General features: G+C 56.9%; 1 protein-coding gene across 6 annotated transcripts in view; it reads left to right on the top strand.

The window, feature by feature from the left end:
- The window catches only part of BAIAP2 (BAR/IMD domain containing adaptor protein 2), a 36,964-nt gene that overhangs the window by 3,391 nt on the left and 16,662 nt on the right, over window positions 1-16,911 (top strand). For all 6 annotated transcript variants that reach the window (XM_088176720.1, XM_014887462.2, XM_014887459.2 and 3 more), the window contains exons 2-6: window positions 3,214-3,289; window positions 4,944-5,030; window positions 12,358-12,419; window positions 12,684-12,755; window positions 13,050-13,187. In XM_088176720.1, the coding sequence (XP_088032846.1) occupies window positions 3,214-3,289; window positions 4,944-5,030; window positions 12,358-12,419; window positions 12,684-12,755; window positions 13,050-13,187 (435 nt within the window). The remainder of the gene's footprint in view (window positions 1-3,213; window positions 3,290-4,943; window positions 5,031-12,357; window positions 12,420-12,683; window positions 12,756-13,049; window positions 13,188-16,911) is intronic.

Genomic DNA, 16,911 nt, shown 5'->3' on the forward strand with positions numbered 1-16,911 from the left:
CTGGAGCAGGGCTGACCCATTTAGACACAAAACTTCCTCGGAGCTGAGCAGCTTCTGCAGCGTGGCAGGGCCCAGGTCCCTGTGCAGTGTCAGTCCTGCAGGGAGCCACAGAATCCTTGAGAAGGTTGGGAAAGCCCTCAGAGACCAAGCAAGGCCACTAAACCACGTCCCCAGGTGTCACATCCGTGTGGTTTCTGAGCCCTTCCAGGGATGTGTTGGGAATGTTGCCCTTCAGGTGTTGAGCAGGACTTGCCTGAGCTGCATCCACTTCCAGCTTGAGCAGGACTTAAATTTAGGATTTAGGAGCTGGACTTCCATGATCCTTGCAGGTTCCTTCCAGCTTGGGATATTTTATTCTTTTCCATCATTCTAAACTTTTCCTTATGGGCTGGGGCATCCTGGCTGTGGCTGGAGTGTGCCCAGAGGGGACAGAGAACAGGGACCTTGTTCCTGCTGCCTCTTCCCCCAGCAAAGGGAGCAGGGCCGAGTCCTGGAGACCTTGTGCTTTGCATTAGGTTCATTTTTGGCAGCTGAATAAAGCCGTGCCAATCCCGGGGAGCTGAGTGGTATTACCCAGGGAATTCAGCACAGTGGAACAAAGCAAAGCTCTTTCAACCCTTGGCTGCCAGGTTTTGTGTCTGTGTTTTTCTGAACTCTGCCCAGGCAGCCCATGGAAGGCAAACAACTTGTGGGTGCTGCTGAGGGGGCAAAATCTGGGGAGAATGAGATTTGCTTTCACTGCCACGGTGCTACTGAACATTTGCTTTGCTGTTGGTGTCCTGCAAAGCTGGATTCACCTCTCCTGTGGGGCACAGCCCTGCCAGAGCCCCTCATCCCTGAGCCCTGTGCTGCCAGGGGAGCAGCTCCAGCACATCCCTGGTTTGGGGGGTGATGCTGTTGAGCCATTCCATGGCTCAGATCTGTTCATTTCCCACAGTTTCTCCTTGGCTCTCACCTGGAGGGGGGTGTGAAGGCTCTGGAGTCACCTTCCCTTCCCACCCTGGCAGTGAGAGGAAGGCTTGGAAAAGGCTATTTTTATCTCTGGGGTGAGGAGCCCTTTTCACTGCTCTCATCCTGCCAGGCTGTTTTTGTTGGAGGCTCCAGACAATGTTTTAAAAACATTCACTTTCAGCAAACTTCCTCCTGGGGGTTGGTGAATTTTATTTGGCCAGCACAGAGTCACCTTCCCACTCCTTCAGCTGCTCCGTGAGACCCTTTGGGGGCTTTTATCTCTTTATTTGTTGCTTTAAAACATCTCTTGTGGATCAGTGGGGAGCAGGACCTGCCCTGAGCAGTGCCAGGGCTGGGCTGTGCTTTGGTTCCCTGTGGTTTGGGCAAGATGTGCAGAATTTTGGATGATGCTTTGTCTGGGGATCCTGTTCCATCATTAATTCCCTCGGTTTCATGCTCAGGACGATGTGTTTACACGGGCACTGCTGAGAAAATCACACTATTTACATATCCCTGTGCACATCCACGTACACAAACACTGCTCTGAACCTGCAAACCGCCGAAAAATCTCCTCCCTGCAGAAATTCTGCCAACATTTCTGCTGCTGAAATGCTGTTCAGCCTCGGAGTGCTCAGGCTGAGCTGGAGGCTGTTGTTGGGGTCGTGTCCGTGCCCCTGTCCCTGCTGTGGGCACTGATCCCAACCTCCAGCTGCTCTCTGGGCAGATTTTGGACTGGAGTTCGATGTGATGTGGGCAGGATGGAGCAATCCCCACCACTGCTAATTAACTCCTGTGCAATTGTCTCCTACACGCTGGAGAACACCTGGCTTGTTGCTACAGGTTCATTTTTCTCCTTTCACATCCACCAAACTGCTCGGAGCTGCCCCAAAACTGCTTCCAGGAGCCCTGCCGTGCTGGCCTGCAGCCTTAATTAGCGGGGCAGCTCCTCATTAGCCTCGTCAATCATCATCTCCTGCCCTTTGCAGTTGTGGCTGGTGCTGTGAGGACCTGGGGGGCTGCTGGGGACCCTGCAGCCACCCCCCAGCCTGGAAGGATTACCAGGATTCCTGCTGAAATGCCAGCACTGGGCTGATGCCACCCCTCTGCTGGGTGCCCCACCCAGAGGAACCCAAAAGGAGCTGTGTGGAACCGGGAGGGCTCTGCCTGAGCCCTGCGCTCGTGTGGAGAAAATTCAGCTGTCAGACTCGAGGGGCTGGGCAGCAGGAACTGGGATAAAAATGCCTCAGGCAGAAAATGAGCTTTATAGTGTAGGGGCAGCCTCCGATGAGGTGACAGATGCTTAATCAGCTTATTCCCTGTAAGTGTCTGCCTGTCTTCCCTCCCTGCCCGGGGTGGGGCTCTGCCAGCAGCCTGGGAGTGCGGAGCCCCCGTTCCCAGCAGGAATCCCCTCTGTGCGTCCCTCCTCGGGGACATCCAGGCTCTGAGCTCCATTTTCTGGTGGCACCTTGGCAGGGAGGTGTCCCCAAGGTGGGGCAGCAGGGTTTGGGATCAGCGCGGGGGCTGGAGCATCCCGAGGATCCCCAGGAGGGAATGGAGGCTGGGATCGCTGCGGGCACTGCCAGGGAGGGCTGTGGCTGCAGGGCCAGCGCACAAAGAGCCCTTCTCCTTGCCCCTGATCCGATTATTGCTTCCCCCACCTCCGCCGAGGGCTGGGAGCAGCTCAGGCGTTGCTGCCCGTGCTCAGCCCCTCCTGTGGGTGCCCTTTGGGCAGGTGGGCAGTGCCCCCAGGGGCTGGGGCACCCAGGTGTGGTTCCTGGCACGGCTCAGGGGGTGCTGGGGGCTCTGCTCGGGCTCACAGCTGGCTGCACATCTGGAATTCTGCTCTCCAGCCCTTCCTGTCTGTCCGTGATGGGCTGGGCTGGTGCTGCTCTCCGTGGCCGTGCCAGGGGTGGGACATCACTGCCACCATCCCCCAGCTCCTGAGTCACCTCCCTGCCTGCTCCGAGGGCTGCTGCTGCCCCACACAGACACTCACAGTTGTTATTATGGGGATTTTTGCCAGATCTGGTGATTTTCTGGTTGGGGCATTCACTTTCCTCTGCTGGGGCACTGCAGAGCCCCTCAAACCCAGCTTGGTTTTCCTCAGGGATGGATGAGGGAGGATCCTGGGGCATCTTCCAGGGAGCTGGGACGATTTTTTGGCTTTTTTTTTTTTTTTGTGTTTGTCAGGACAGAGTTGAGCATGGAGCTGTTCACTTCCCACCACCCCTGCTAATCCCAGCAATGTTCTCTTCCCTTTAGACAATCATGGAGCAGTTCAACCCCAGCCTCAGGAATTTCATTTCTATGGGGAAGACCTATGAAAAAGCCTTAGCAAGTAAGTGACCCTGGGGCTGCCAGGGACGGGGGGGAAAGCTGGAAAACTTTTGTTTTTTGTGGAAAATCGTTGGGGTTTTGCTGAAAAGTTCCTTGTGCCCATGGGAGGATGTGCAAGGCCATGGATGGGGGAGGGATTCCAGGGAGAAAACGTTGGGAGGCAGCGGGATAACAAAACACATCTCCAAACAGTTCATCTTTAAATGTTTGTTTAAAATATTGAGAATTGAGGTTTGAAGCTTTGTTTAAAGAGGTGTTTATGAAATGTTTAAATTGCCCAGAAGAATGAAGAGAAGGGAAAAGCCTGAGAGTGTTGATGGCAGCTCTTGATTGGGAATGCAGGATCCTATTGGGAGCCATTAGGGAGGTGTAGGTTTAAGTGATCAAAAGGAAGCTCGGAATTGATTAAACCCCAAAATTGACTCTTTTGACTTAAACTGGCTTTGTGCACTGCCTGGGCCCTCCTCAGCTGCGTTTTAAGGAGGTTTAAGCTTTGCTCAACCCCGAGCTGTGTTTTCCCAGGGAGGGCTCTGCTCCCTCCAGAGCTGCACGTGTCTCCTGGATTTTATTTTGGAATAATCCCAGTGCAAATGCCCGTGGGGGAGAGTCTGTCATCATCTTCAGCCAGCAGGGAAAACCCTTTTGGTGTCTCCTGCCCTGCAGTGCTGGGGTTTGGGACCCGACCTTTGGGAAGGATCTCTGCTCCTGCTCCCTGCCTGCAGCACATTTTCTTTCCCACAAGCCAGGGGTTGTTTCCATGAGGATTTTTAATCCCACCCCCTGTTCCCAGGTGCCCTGGACACAGTGCTGGTTTGAACTGGGATTTAATGGCTCACCCAGCTGTGACCCCAGCCCGGTCCAGTGCTCAGGACTGTGGACTCTGATCCCCAGGGAAGGGGCACAGGGCAGCCTCAACAAGCCCAGAAATTCCTGAGGGTGCCAGCACAGTGGGGGTCACGGTTTGGGGGTGCTTTTACCCTTGGGACTGCGTTTTTCGTTTATTCTTCTGAGCTATTGTCCTGCTAGCTCAGCTGTGATTACCTGGGAGCTGGATGTGTGCACTGGGGACAGGCAGTGTGATCCCTGGGCTTGTGCTTTTCCCACATCCCTGCTGTGAAAACGCTGCAGAGCCAAGGATCTTCCTGTAATTTTGAACTTGGCTCGTCCTTCCCCTGGGATCCCCGAGCTGGGGGGCAGCTGGAGGAAGGGCAGAGCCCAGGAGGCAGAGCAGAGAGTTGGAAGGCTGGAGCTGGGGCTGTACAGCGTGTTCTGTGATTAGAGGAAACCCCCTGCTTATCTGATTAGAGTCAAGTGTGTAGCTGGAATGTCAACAAACAGGGCTGAACTATAATGAAAGTCTGTGATATTCAATTATTCCACAGTGATTTCTCTGAGCAGCATTAGCAGCCTGATGCTTGCACTGCAATGAAAATCACCACAGTCCTGCACGTACCTTTTTTAATCCTAAATTACCCTGTAATCTCCCTGCTCCAGCCTTCTGTGCTCGCCTTTCCTCTGTTTGTTGTGTGCTCCCTCCCCGTGGGGTTTAGCCCTTTGAGGTGATGCCTCTTTCAGTGCCCAGCATCTCCTCAGTGCCCCAGAACTTCTAACAGCCTCAGAGGAGAACATCACCTCCGTTTTTTGGTGCTTTTTAGGCATGACATACGCAGCCAAAGGGTACTTTGATGCTCTGGTGAAGATGGGAGAGTTGGCCAGTGAAAGCCAAGGGTCGAAGGAATTGGGTAAGTCCCCGGTTTGCTGCTCGGGGGAATTGCAGATTCCCAGCCCAGGAATGGGGCAGAGCTTTGGTGCTGCTGGGGAGGACGAGCTCAGTGTGGAGCTGTTCCTGCCTTGTCCCAGGGTCTCTGTATTTGCTGTTAATGCAGTTTGGAAAAGCCCCGGGTGCTCTCAGTGTGTTTTTGGAGAGCAGCTTCGTGCTGGATTCTGCTCAGAGGAGCAGATTTTGGCTGTGAGCTGGGGCTGAGCTGGAGAGGGAGGGGTGTGGGAAGGGGCAGGGGCTGTGCTGGTGAGGGTCACCCTGTGCCCTGCTGGAGCCTCCCTGTGCCCACAGCCAGGGACTGGTGTTTGCCCAATCCATGGCAAACATCACGAGCTGTGACGCTGCCTCCTTCCCCTTTCTCACACTTATTTCCCCACTAAATCCTCTGGGAGCTGCTTTTCCAGTGTTCCTATTGCCCAAACACCCTCCTGTGCCCTCCCCCTGAGCTCCCCCCACGGTTCCAGGGGTCTCTCCCAGTTCTCCCCCTGGGATGCTGCACCCTGTTAAGGCTCTCATGGAGTGAGATGGGGCTTGGTCTCGTGTCTGTGCAGTCCCAGGTGAACCCTTCCTCCTCCTCCTCCTCCTCCATCCCTCCCGCAGCTCTGGCTCAGCAGCGATGGCAAAGTGCTCATTAAAGCGTCTCTCCGGGGCAGGCAATTAACAGAGAGCTTGAGCTGAAACGACTCCAAAGGCTGAAGGAGCCGGGGAGCAGCCCCTGGGCTCTGGATTTGGTGTCAGACCCCGCTCCCCCCCAGCCCTGCTGCTGCTCAGAATTGTGCTGGGAAAGCAGTAAAGTGTCTATGGAAACCGAGTCGTGGATTAAAGCTGCCTGGAGCAATCTGCTTCTGTTTAATAAATAAAACAAAGAGCCCTGTGTGCTGCAGAGCCTGCGAGGAGCTGCCTCAGCCTCTCTGGGGCTGAGGGACACCCAGCTCTGCCCTCCTGCAAGGGAATTTCGGGGGCAGGAGCTTGGGGACCCTCCTCACCCTGCTGGATCTTCAGTTGTTCACACTTTCAACCTGGATTTGGGGACTTCTGGCCCTGGTTCCTCACTGAAGGCAAAGGGTTTGATGTCCCTGGTGCTGTCTCCCCCGTGTGTGGCTCGAGTGTTCTGGGGTTCCAAATGTTTCCAAATCACTGCTCCTGGTGTGGACACATCCCAGGGAGGCTCCTGGCAGCTCAGCCTCGTGCTCTGCTGATATTTGCTGTGGCAGCTGCTCCGGGCAGGAGAAAGTTGAGATAAAATTTCTGGCTGCAGCTCAGTGGAGCTGATAACAGCTGGGACACAGCCCCCTCCCACAGATGTGTAAACAGGGGCTGGGAGTGCTCTGGGTCGGGGCTGTGCTCGCCAGAGCTGCAGCTTTTCCTGGGAACACCTTTGCCTTATCGCTGGGAATGCTGATCGTGCCAGAAAGGAGCTCTGGGTTATTTTATTTCCGAGCATCCCAGCCTGGTTTGGGCTGGAAGGGACCTTAAAGCCCATCCAGTGCCCCCCTGCCAGGGCAGGGACCCCTCCCACCATCCCAGGGTGCTGCAAGCCCCATCCAACACTCCCAGGCATGGGCAATTCATTCTAGAACAGTAAACAGGAATTCTTTTAATGCTGCTTCCATTAATGCTGTGCCCCCCATGGATTTTCTTCCATGAGTTTATGGGGAAAAACTGCTGCAAGATGTCAGCCAAGACCAGGGGGTGCTTTGGTCAGGATTGCAGCTCCCACTCCCAGCCTCCATGGACGAAAATCTGAGAGAATTGTTGTCCCTGCAGACCCCCTCCCCTGAGCTGGGAGCTTTCCTGGTGTCCCGTGTGGCACACGACGTGTCCTGACCCCAGCCCCTGGTGCCAGCAGTGCTGCAGGTTTGTGTGCTGGCACACAGAGCAGCCCTGCTCTGCCCTCAGCCCCTGGGGCTGCTTAGCACTGTGCATTTTTTCTGAATTCCCCATCAGATTTTGGGAACTGTGTGCAGACAGGATAATCCCGTGTGGGAATGGAGAAGTGGCCATAATAACAACAATAATGCACTCGAGCTCTAATCGGCTCTGGGGGCTGAGTTTTCAGCTCCAGGTGTCTGGGAGGTCCTGTCTGGACCCCAGAGCTGGAGTTTGGGGTGTTCCCCACCCAGGGGTGCTCTGAGCAGCAGCAGGGTTGGTTCTGTGCAATTCCCTGGTATTTGGGATCAGGGCTGTGCCCACCCAAAGGTGGGTGCCCCTGAGAGGCTCCCCGGGCTGTTCTTCACCCCCTCGGTGGTTGTGGTGTTTTTGGGGAGGATCAGCTGCCGTGAGGAGCCTGTGTGTGACCAGGGAAGGTTTTGCAGCCCCTCCCAAGCAGCTCCAGCCTCCTGCAAGAGTCCTCAGGTGACTTTGGCCCCAGCCCAGCTCCTGCCTGGGTCCCTTGGATGCTGCTCAAGATGTCGAATTCTTTTGTCCTTCTGGAAAACTAGGCCATGGCAAAGTCATGGAAAGGGGTTTTCTGCTCCTGCTGAGCAGAGATGGAGGAGATTTCCCCCCCGGGATGCTGGGGCTGAGCAGCACCTGCAGGAAGCACCTCCAGGGCTGCAGGTGGATTTTGTTCCTGGCAGGTCCCTTGGCTGAGTGTCACCCTGCTCCGGGTGACACAGCAGTCATTACTCAGCCATTGTTGAGCTGAAAGGAGCCCCTGGCACATAATGGCTTTTTATTTCCACAATGAAATCGGGAAATGGCACCTTCATGGCTCGGATGAGATTTTACAGCTCATCCAGCTCCACCCCTGCCATGGGCAGGGACACTTTCCACTATCCCAGCTTGCTCCAAGCCCTGGTCTGGGACATTTCCAGGGATCCAGGATCTCCCCTGCACCTCCAGGATCTGTCCTGCTGCTTCAGAGGTTTTGTGCTGCAGCACATCCTCTGGGATTAATCTGTTAATTGGATTTGTGGTTGTTTTGGGTAGATGCTTCCTGGAGGTGCAGATATAGATCCCACAGTGCCAGAGGTCACCCTGGAGCCCCTGGGGGATCGGGGACTGCTGGAGCTCTGCTGGCTCTGAGTGATTTGGGACCAGCAGAGCTGCTGGTGCCCACTGGGAACCAGGCAGAGCAGTGCCCAGGCTGGCACAGAACTCCAGGAAAAAAATATTTCCCTGTGATTTGTGGCAGTGTCCCTGCTGTGGAGGTGAGCTCCTGGCTGGGAGCCGAGATCTTTTTGGTGATCCTTTAAATTTGGGCTTAACGATGCACTTAACACCTTGTGGGTGACAGCTTTGTGCTGCAGGAATGGGTTTGCTGAGGGTGCAGGAACACAAGACGAGCCCCTCTAGGACGGGGCCTTTCTGCTGCCTCCCCCCTGCCAAGGCTCATTCCCACCAACCTGTGGGTGCTGGAGGGTTGGAAATGAGCATCTGTGAGGACCATGTGGCCTGGCTGGGGCTCCCAACGTGTGGCAGATGTGTGACACGTCTGGGTTTCACCTTCCCTGGTGATGGTGACAACTTCCAGGATCCCCACCTGAGCCTGGCAAGGATCCTGCAGGGATGTTCCCTCCTTTTTTTGGGGGGGATGGAGGGGGATGTGAGTGTCCATGGGCTGCTTTCTGCCAGCCAGCAGCACTGGGGGCAGCTTGGCAGGGCTGAGGAGAGGTTTGGGGAGTTTGGCAGGGTTGAGGAGGGGTTTTGGGGGGTTTGGCAGGGTTGAGGAGGAGTTTTGGGGAGTTTGGCAGGGTTGAGGAGGGGTTTTAAGGAGTTTGGCAGATTTGAGGAGGGGTTTTAAGGAGTTTGGCAGGGTTGAGGAGGGGTTTTGGCTGGGTGTGTGCCCAGCTCCAGGTCCTGGAGGTGTTTGCTTCCCCTCTGGAGCTGCTGCAGGGATGGGATCATGTGGGGCCAGGCTGGGCAGTGTGAGGGTGTTTAATTAACCAGTGCCACCAGTACAGCTCCTGCCACAGCACTGGGGACTCACCGGGCTGTGCATCCTGGGACAGATCCAGGACCGGCCCCATCCGGGGGGGCTCGGGGGGCACAGAACATCCCAGGCTCTGAGGTTTCCCCGGTGAAAGGACTGAGGGAGCCGGGAAATGGGAACCCAAGCTGGGGCGCCTTGTGAAGCTTCTGCTTTTCCCTTTACCCAGTCTCTTAAAAAGCAAATGAGAAACGCCTCGAGCTGTGCCAGGCGGGGCTGATGAATTATCAGCACATCGCCCAGTCCTCTGGGGCTGGCAGAAGTGAAACCCTTGTGGAGAGAGAGAGAGAGAGAGGAAAGGGATGAGTCAGCGTGGAGGAGATGATTGTTTCCCCACACTCGTCTCCTTCCCACTGCACACGGATCTTGCCAGCTGTCACAGGCAATGGTGGCTGGGCTGGGAGGGCTCCCTGGCACTGGGGAGCTGCTCTGTGAGCCTTGGGGCAGGTCGGGATCACTCAGGATCAATGAGCCCACAGAGCCCCCCATTAAACTGTGCCCCCCAAGTGCCACCTCTCCTTTCGCTTGGTTTTGCCTTAAATTTGGCTGCCTCAGCACTGAGGTGTTGTGTGAGCAGAATTATTGCTGGGGCTGGTTTTTAGGGGATGTGCCCAAGTCCTGACCCCAGGAGCTGGGGCAGGGAGATGGTCCCCTGGCCACTGGCCACCACCTCCTGCTGCCCTTCAGGCCGGCCTGGGCTGCTGCAGCCCTGCACAGCCTCTGAGCAATCCTGCTTTGTGCATAGTTGGTATTTTTATTAGAAATGGCCCACATCCTGTTTTAGAGAGAGGGAGTAAAAAAAAAAAAAAATAACCTTGAGTCTCTGACAACTCCAAAGCCAACCCTTGAGAGCTGGGTTCCCACTGCTTCACCTTCTGGAGGGGCAGCTGGCTCCAGCAGGGAGGGGAGGGATGTGGAACAACCTGTTTGCCCGTTGTGGGCTGGGTGTGGAAGGGAAGGGCCCGCAATAGCTGCTGGAGTTCTTCTCCCAGAGCGATACTGTGAGTCAGCCCAGCTCCTCCAGTGCTCGGCAGCCTGCGGGGAGGGGACAAATCCCAGCTCAGCCTCCTGCCCCTGCTCTGTTTGTACCTCTGGGTGTAGCTGAGATGCTGCACCCGGGGCTCCTTCACCTGCAGGATGTGTGTTTTGGCTCACGCGGTGCCCTGAGCTGCTGTCCTGCTGCACACTGCGAGTTCAGGTGTTTTATTTACAAATTCCTCTGGCAGCTGATGCACAACGCCCCTGGCGTGGGTGGCTGTGCTGCTGCCAGGGCGTGTGCCCTGTGCCCGCTCCCAGCCCTGCCACCCAGGAATTTCACGGTGGAACCCCTGGCACTGTGCCATCCAAGTCGAATTTTGGATTATTTAGGCTTTCCAGCTACCTTGGTATCCCTTAGAGTTGAATTTCATCCCTGGGCTGGGTTTGGGGTGATGTCTGTTAGTCCCACATGGGCTGTAGGGTTTTGTGTGCAGGGTGCCCTGTGGGAATTCACACCCTGCTGCTGCTGCCGCTGCTTTTAGGGGATTTAACTCAAATCCTGCTGCCCAGTGAGGCTTCCAGTGGTGGTGGGGAGCCTGGAGCTGGGGAGAGGCTCTGCAGGAAGCTGGGGAGGCTCTGGGCAGACATCCAGCTGCCTTCCTGCCACCCCGTGGTGCTGGGCTGGGGGGGACAGCAGAGTCCCCTGGCCGGGCTGGGACACGGCCAGGCTGTGCTGTGGGAAAGGCTCCGTGCCCTGCTGGCTTTGATGTGGGGCTGGAGGAGCCGAGGGGGTGGCAGCAGGAGAAAGCTGAACCCAAAAGATGGATATCAGTGCTGAGAGTGCACCACGAGCCACCCTGGTGCTGGGAACGGGCCAAGTCCCTGGGAGAGGAACAGGCAGAGCCCTCTTGTCCCACACACGGGTACCCAGGGCTGCATTTGGGGACGGGGCTGTCATTTCTGGGTGTCCCAGTTCCTGCTCTGTGACAGTGGCCAGAGTCTCCAGCCAGCATTCCCAGGATTTCCACTCCAGCCAAACGGGAAGGAGAGGGACAGGGGGTGGTGTGAGCTTTGGGAATAAAGAGAGATCCACCCTTGCATTGATACCCTGACAAAGGCACCTCGCTGTGACCCACCCGGGGCCTCCTTGCACTGGGAATTCAGGCACTTCCCACCATTGAGCTGTGGCAGCCCAAGCAGGAGCGATTTCCTGGCTCTGCTGTGCTGGTGACCCCTTGCCTTGATGTCCCTGCTCACGTGTGACACCGCAGGACGCGTGTGCTGGCCTGGGGGTGAGGGCTCAGCACCTGCACAACAGCCTGGAAAAGCCGTGGCCGGCTCGGTGGGGATTTGGGCACGCTGTGTCCTCCTGGGGCACGGCAGAGCTCTGCTCACCTCTCGCTTGGTGGGACACCCTGGGCACTGCTGCTCTCTCGGGGGGCACAGAGGGACACTGGCCCTGCCACCAGCCCGTGCCACAGCCGGGTCTGGCACCCCAGCACAGGGGCTGGTCCTGCCAAGGGCTCGGATTTTAATGTTTGCAGAAAGGTTTGTATGGTGCAAAGTACGGATTGCTCCAGCCAGGAGGGCAAAGCAGTGCTGAGGCAGGTGGTTCCTGGTCAGCTGGGGGTGTTGACACTCGGCTGGGACATGGTACATGTGCCCAGGGATGTGGGGGGACAGGCTGGGGCTGACCCAGATGCACCAGCTGTGCTGGCAGAGGCTCCCACTCGTTCCCTTGCCCAGCGAGATGCTGGCTTTCATTTGCAAACAGCTCCAGAGAGGTTGGGAGCCTCTTGGGAAGCTAAAATCTGCCATGCTGGAAGGAAAAGCTTCCAAACTCAGCCCTGCAAAGAGCTGACAGAGCTGGGCTGTCCCCAGGGCTCGCTCTGATCCAGACACGGGGCTCTTAGTGCTGGCTCTGTTCCTAAAGATGCTCCTGTGTGTGTCTGGGGCTCCTGCTGAGCCAGGACACAGCCCTTCCTCCAGGAGCAGCGCTGGGGCTGCAGTCCTGCATTGGAAAAGAAAAATGAAAGGAAGAGGCAGAGCAGGGCTGGGATTCCCTGGCTGCAGTGGGGACCCCAGGGCTTGTCCTGTGTCCTGCTCTGAGTGCCAGGGCTGTGTCTGTCCCTGTGCTGGCCCTGGGGAGCAGGGGCTGCCTTGGTGCTGGGGTCCTGCTGCTGCTTCCTGCCTCACAAGGTTTACCTGTGTGCTCAGGTGAGCGCTGGCTCACTGCAGCTCCCCGGGGTGGGCACGGGGGATACCACAGGATCCCCCTGGCTCTGGCTGGGGACCCCTCCTTGCCAGCAGGGTGCTGCCTGCCCCAGCCCTGGGGTGTCCCCTGGTGTCCCCTCAAACCCTCCCTGTCCTGTCTCTGCAGGGGATGTGCTCTTCCAGATGGCAGAGGTGCACAGGCAGATCCAGAACCAGCTGGAGGAGATGGTGAGTGCCCAGCCTGGCGTGCCAGGGTCCCTGGTGGTGGAAAATGCTTTTCTGTGCCTTGTCCAGATGACACCAGCCCCTCTGCCGTGGATTTGCTAAGCTCCAAAGGAGCTTGGGCTCCTCTTCAGCCCTGCTGGGCCCTCTCTGAGCCCGTCCCTCTCTGCTCTCAGCCCTGCCCTGGTGCCCTCCCTGTGCCATCTGCAGCTCCCCAGGCAGGCTCTGCCCTTCCTCCCCAAGCACTGTGTGTTTTATTTCTCCCTGCAGCTCAAGTCCTTCCACAACGAGCTCCTGACGCAGCTGGAGCAGAAGGTGGAGCTGGACTCCCGGTACCTGAGTGTGAGTTCTGTGTGTGTGAGTCTGGCACAGCCCTGGCCCCGGGGGTCCCTGGGTGTCCCCTGCTCCCTCCTGGGTGTCCCTGGGTGTCCCCTGCTCCCTCCTGGGGGATGCCATGCCATGTCACAGCTCCTGCCCCAGTTACAGACAGGTCCCTGGTGTCACCACGCACAGGACAGCCTTGTCCCCTGTTTGCTCTCGGGGAATCCCCCTTTGCCAGGGGCTCTGCTGGTTCCTGTCACCCCGTGGCAGCAGGAGCTGCAGCCAAGGCTCAGAACTTTCTCCTGTCTCATCCAGGCTGCGCTGAAGAAATACCAGACAGAGCAGAGGAGCAAGGGGGACTCCCTGGACAAGTGCCAGGCAGAGCTGAAGAAACTTCGCAAGAAGAGCCAGGGCAGCAAGAACCCACAGAAATACTCGGACAAGGAGCTGCAGGTAGGACTGGGGACACGAGGGGGTGCTTGGCAAACCCCTGGGCAAGGATTTGCTGCTCTCCTTAGAGGAAGGGGCTCAGCAGTTCTGGGGGTGCCGGTGGGATGGGGAGCTGTGGGTGGGAGGGGGTGGCAGCCAGCGCTGGGAACGGGCTGTTCCCATGGGCAGAGAGGGGCTGGAGCTGCTTTTACCCTTTGCCTTCAGGAATGGCTCCAAGGGATCCTGAATTCCTGATCCAGCCTTCCCAGGAGGGTTTTCTCCCTCTCAGGAGGGTGTTCTGTCCCCAGGAGGGTGTTCTGGGAGGTGTTCTGGTGTGTGATTTCTGTGCCTGTGCCCCTTCCCCCAGCCGTGGGGGCGGTGCTGGGGGTGGCTGCAGTGAATCAGAGCGGTGTGATGGGTGTGATGTGTGATGCTGTGTGTGGTCCCTCCCGGGGGCTGCGCTCAGGGGTGGGCACGGGGGGACTCGGAGCTCCCCACAAAGCTGGAGGCAGCCTTGGGTCCCACTGAGGAGCACCCAGGGCGTGTCCTGGCAGTGCCACGGGGCTGTGGCACTCGGGGCAGCCACGGATCCCACTCAGGGCACTGATGGAGCAGGACTGGGGGTGCTGGAGCAGGACTGGGAGGTGCTGGAGCAGGACTGGGGGTGCTGGAGCAGGACTGGGAGCTGCCAGCATGCTCCTCCGTGCCCATCCTGCTGTGCTGGGGGCTCTGCCGTGCTCTCCAGAGCTGAGCAGCTGAAACCACTTCTGAGCCTGGCATTTCCACAAGTCCCAGCTTTAAAATTCCTGCTGAGCCAGAAAAGCCCCGAGCCCAGCATGGGGGGACACGGGGATCAAACCTCTGTGACCCCCACGAGAGCTGCTGCCAGGGACAGCCCTGTCCTGCCAAGGCTGGGGCAGGGATCCCCATCTCGGAGGGATGGAGGGATGGAGGGAGGGCTGAGGCTCCTGCTGGGATGTGGCAGGGATGGGACAGCCCTGCTAGCACAGCTCCCCGGGCAGGGAAACAGGATCAGACACTCATTCCCTTTAATCTTCCAGCACTAAGTGTTTAGGAAGTGCTTATCTCCAAAAAAGCCTTCTGATGGCTTTTGAGCTTACAGAGCTATGAGACCCTTGCAGCTCAGAATATTCTGTGATTCTGCTGTGCTCGGCAGGGGTTTGCTTTGCCTTAGATCTGAACACAAAGTTAAAATTGCTGAATGCAGCCAAGAGGGCACTTCCCCTCTCTTCTCTGCTGACTGCAGGCTGGTGTTTCCTCAGCAGAAAAAAAAAGTGTTTGGGGCCACCCTGGGCACTGTTTTACTTCTGTCTGGGCATTGGAGAGAGAGGGAGTCCAGCCTGGAACTGTGTGAGTGTTGGTGCTGAGGACAAAGCCTTGTTTTGGGCTTTGATGAGCGGGAACTGGGCTTTGAGGAGGTGAAACTGGGTTTTGGGGAGCTGAAACTGGGCTTTGAGGAGGTGAAACCAGGTTTGAGTGGATCAGGAGCACGCACAGAGCTCTGTGGGGCTTTGCTTTCCTCAGCCTGGTTTGTGGAACTGGCCCAAAGCCACCCCTGTGGCCACTTGCCAAACCTGTGGTGGTCTGCTCAAGTACCTGGGGATGGTTTTGGGATGCTGACAACTGCACCAGGCTGGTGCCTGGGGACCACAGACCCATCAGCCAGGGCTGCCTGGAGTCCCCTGCTGGGCTGTGGCTGCTCCCTTGTCTCCTCGTGGGAGAAGCTGCTGCTGCTGCTGAAGTGTCACCTCCTTGGAGGCAGCAATAACATCTTGCTCTTCTGGAGGCTCATCCCTGTGAAGCTGCTGGGGCAGCTGCCAGCCAGGAGTCTGATGCTCTGTCATCATCTTCCTTCATATTTAATGTTCTGGGAAGCAGAACTGCTCCTTTCTGCCTCTGCACCACTTGTGGAGTGACCACATCTTGTCATCACCTGCCACGGAGACATGTGGTGGCAGCAGCAGGACTGTCCTGCAGGGACCTCTGGGTTTATGTAACATTTCCCAGAGTGAGAGCGGGTTCGGGGCCACCCAGGCCCTGGTTTTGGCACAGGACAGCCCTGGTCTGGGCAGGGGCAGCAGCGTGGCTGTGTCCCACACTGCTAAATCAATCCCAGAGCTCAGCAACAGCCCAAACACCTCAGCTGCTCAATTCAGCTGTTCTCCTTTATAAAGCAGAAATAAATGCTGGAGTTCAGCAGGGACTGCACCCAGCAGTGGCTTTGGAGCAGGGGGCTGAGGGGCTGTGATGCTCACAGACTCCTGCAGGAGGCTTCTCCCGAGCTGCATCAGCCCTTCATTGCATGGACAGAGCTGGTCCGGGCCTGTCTGCAGTCACTGGCCACTGGCTCGTGCTGGTTTTGTGGAGTTTTCCAGACGAGGATGAGTCTTGCAGCATTAAGTGGCTGAGGAGTTAAAGCACCTCAGGTTTGCAGCCTGGGCAGCTCACACAGCTCTGAACCAGCTCCAGGTGCCAGAGGATGCAGGGGTGATGTCCCAGCTCCCAGAGGATGCAGGGGTGATGTCCCAGCTCTCAGGGGCTGCAGGGGTGATGTCCCAGCTCCCAGAGGCTGCAGGGGTGATGTCCCTGCTCCCAGGGGCTGCAGGGGTGATGTCCCTGCTCCCAAGCCCTGTCTGCCATGGTCAGGAGCAATGCTGTGCTTGGGGGTTGTTGCTGCTGAGTGTCACGTTAAGCCAGGCTTTTATCCCTCAGGAATCAGTCCTGAGCTGCTGCTCCACACAAGGAGTGAGGGCTGAGAGCCTCACATGGCTCCTCTTCCTCCTGGAGTGGCTGAGATGGGGCTTGACCTGTGTTGAAAACCAGGAGAGCAAACCAATTCCATTCACTTCACATCTCTGATGAAGAGGAATGAAAACAATATTAAGATTAAACAATCACCAAGGAAGCTCAAGTGCTGTAATTTCATTAAAGGCTGGTTGTGATCAGGCCATGAAATCAAGGTCACGATGGGTTTGGGACCTGGATTGAATCAGCAGCTCAGCAATGAAGTTATGTTGGTTCAAAGTATTTATCAAATCATATTAGCACTGGGAGCAATTGGATTTCTGCATTGAGCTGAGACAAAACTGGATGTAATTCAGCCTAAATAGCAGTGCTGGGGCTGGGTGTTTGTCCTGGAAGGCTGTGCCTGACCCAGGTGACAGTGGCTGACCCTGGGTGGGCAGTGAGGGCCGAGCTCAGCCTCTGCCTTCACCCACCCCTGCTCCCATGGAAATGTTTTAATACCACTCTGCCAAATAACCTGTGGGGTTTTTTAAACTTTTGTCATTGAAACCTCATTTTGGATATTCCCATCAGGAGAAATAATTTTAGGTGTAGGTCAGGAAGCTCCAAATGACACAGAGCTTGCACAAACCGGGTTACGAGGTTTATGTGAAAGTCAAACAGGGAAGGACTCAAAGCTCCGGGTGACTCCCTCCAGGTTTGACTGGGATTTAGGCTGAGGGAGGACGTGCCCAAACCCAGCAAGAGAGGAGGAGCCCCTTCCAGTATCTAAAGAGGCTCCAAGAGAGCTGGAGAGGGACTCTGGACAAAGCCTGGAGTGACAGGACAGGGGGAATGGCTTCCCACTGCCAGAGGGCAGGGTTAGATGGGATATTGGGGAGAGATTCTTTCCTTTGAGGGAAATGAGAGAAGCTGTGGCTGCTCCATCCCTGGAAATGTTCCTGGAGGTGCCTGTGCATCTCAGGGCTGTGCTGTGAACATT

The sequence above is a fragment of the Sturnus vulgaris genome, chromosome 20, assembly GCF_052056855.1.
Source record: "Sturnus vulgaris isolate bStuVul1 chromosome 20, bStuVul1.hap1, whole genome shotgun sequence".
Taxonomy (NCBI): Eukaryota; Metazoa; Chordata; class Aves; order Passeriformes; family Sturnidae; genus Sturnus; species Sturnus vulgaris.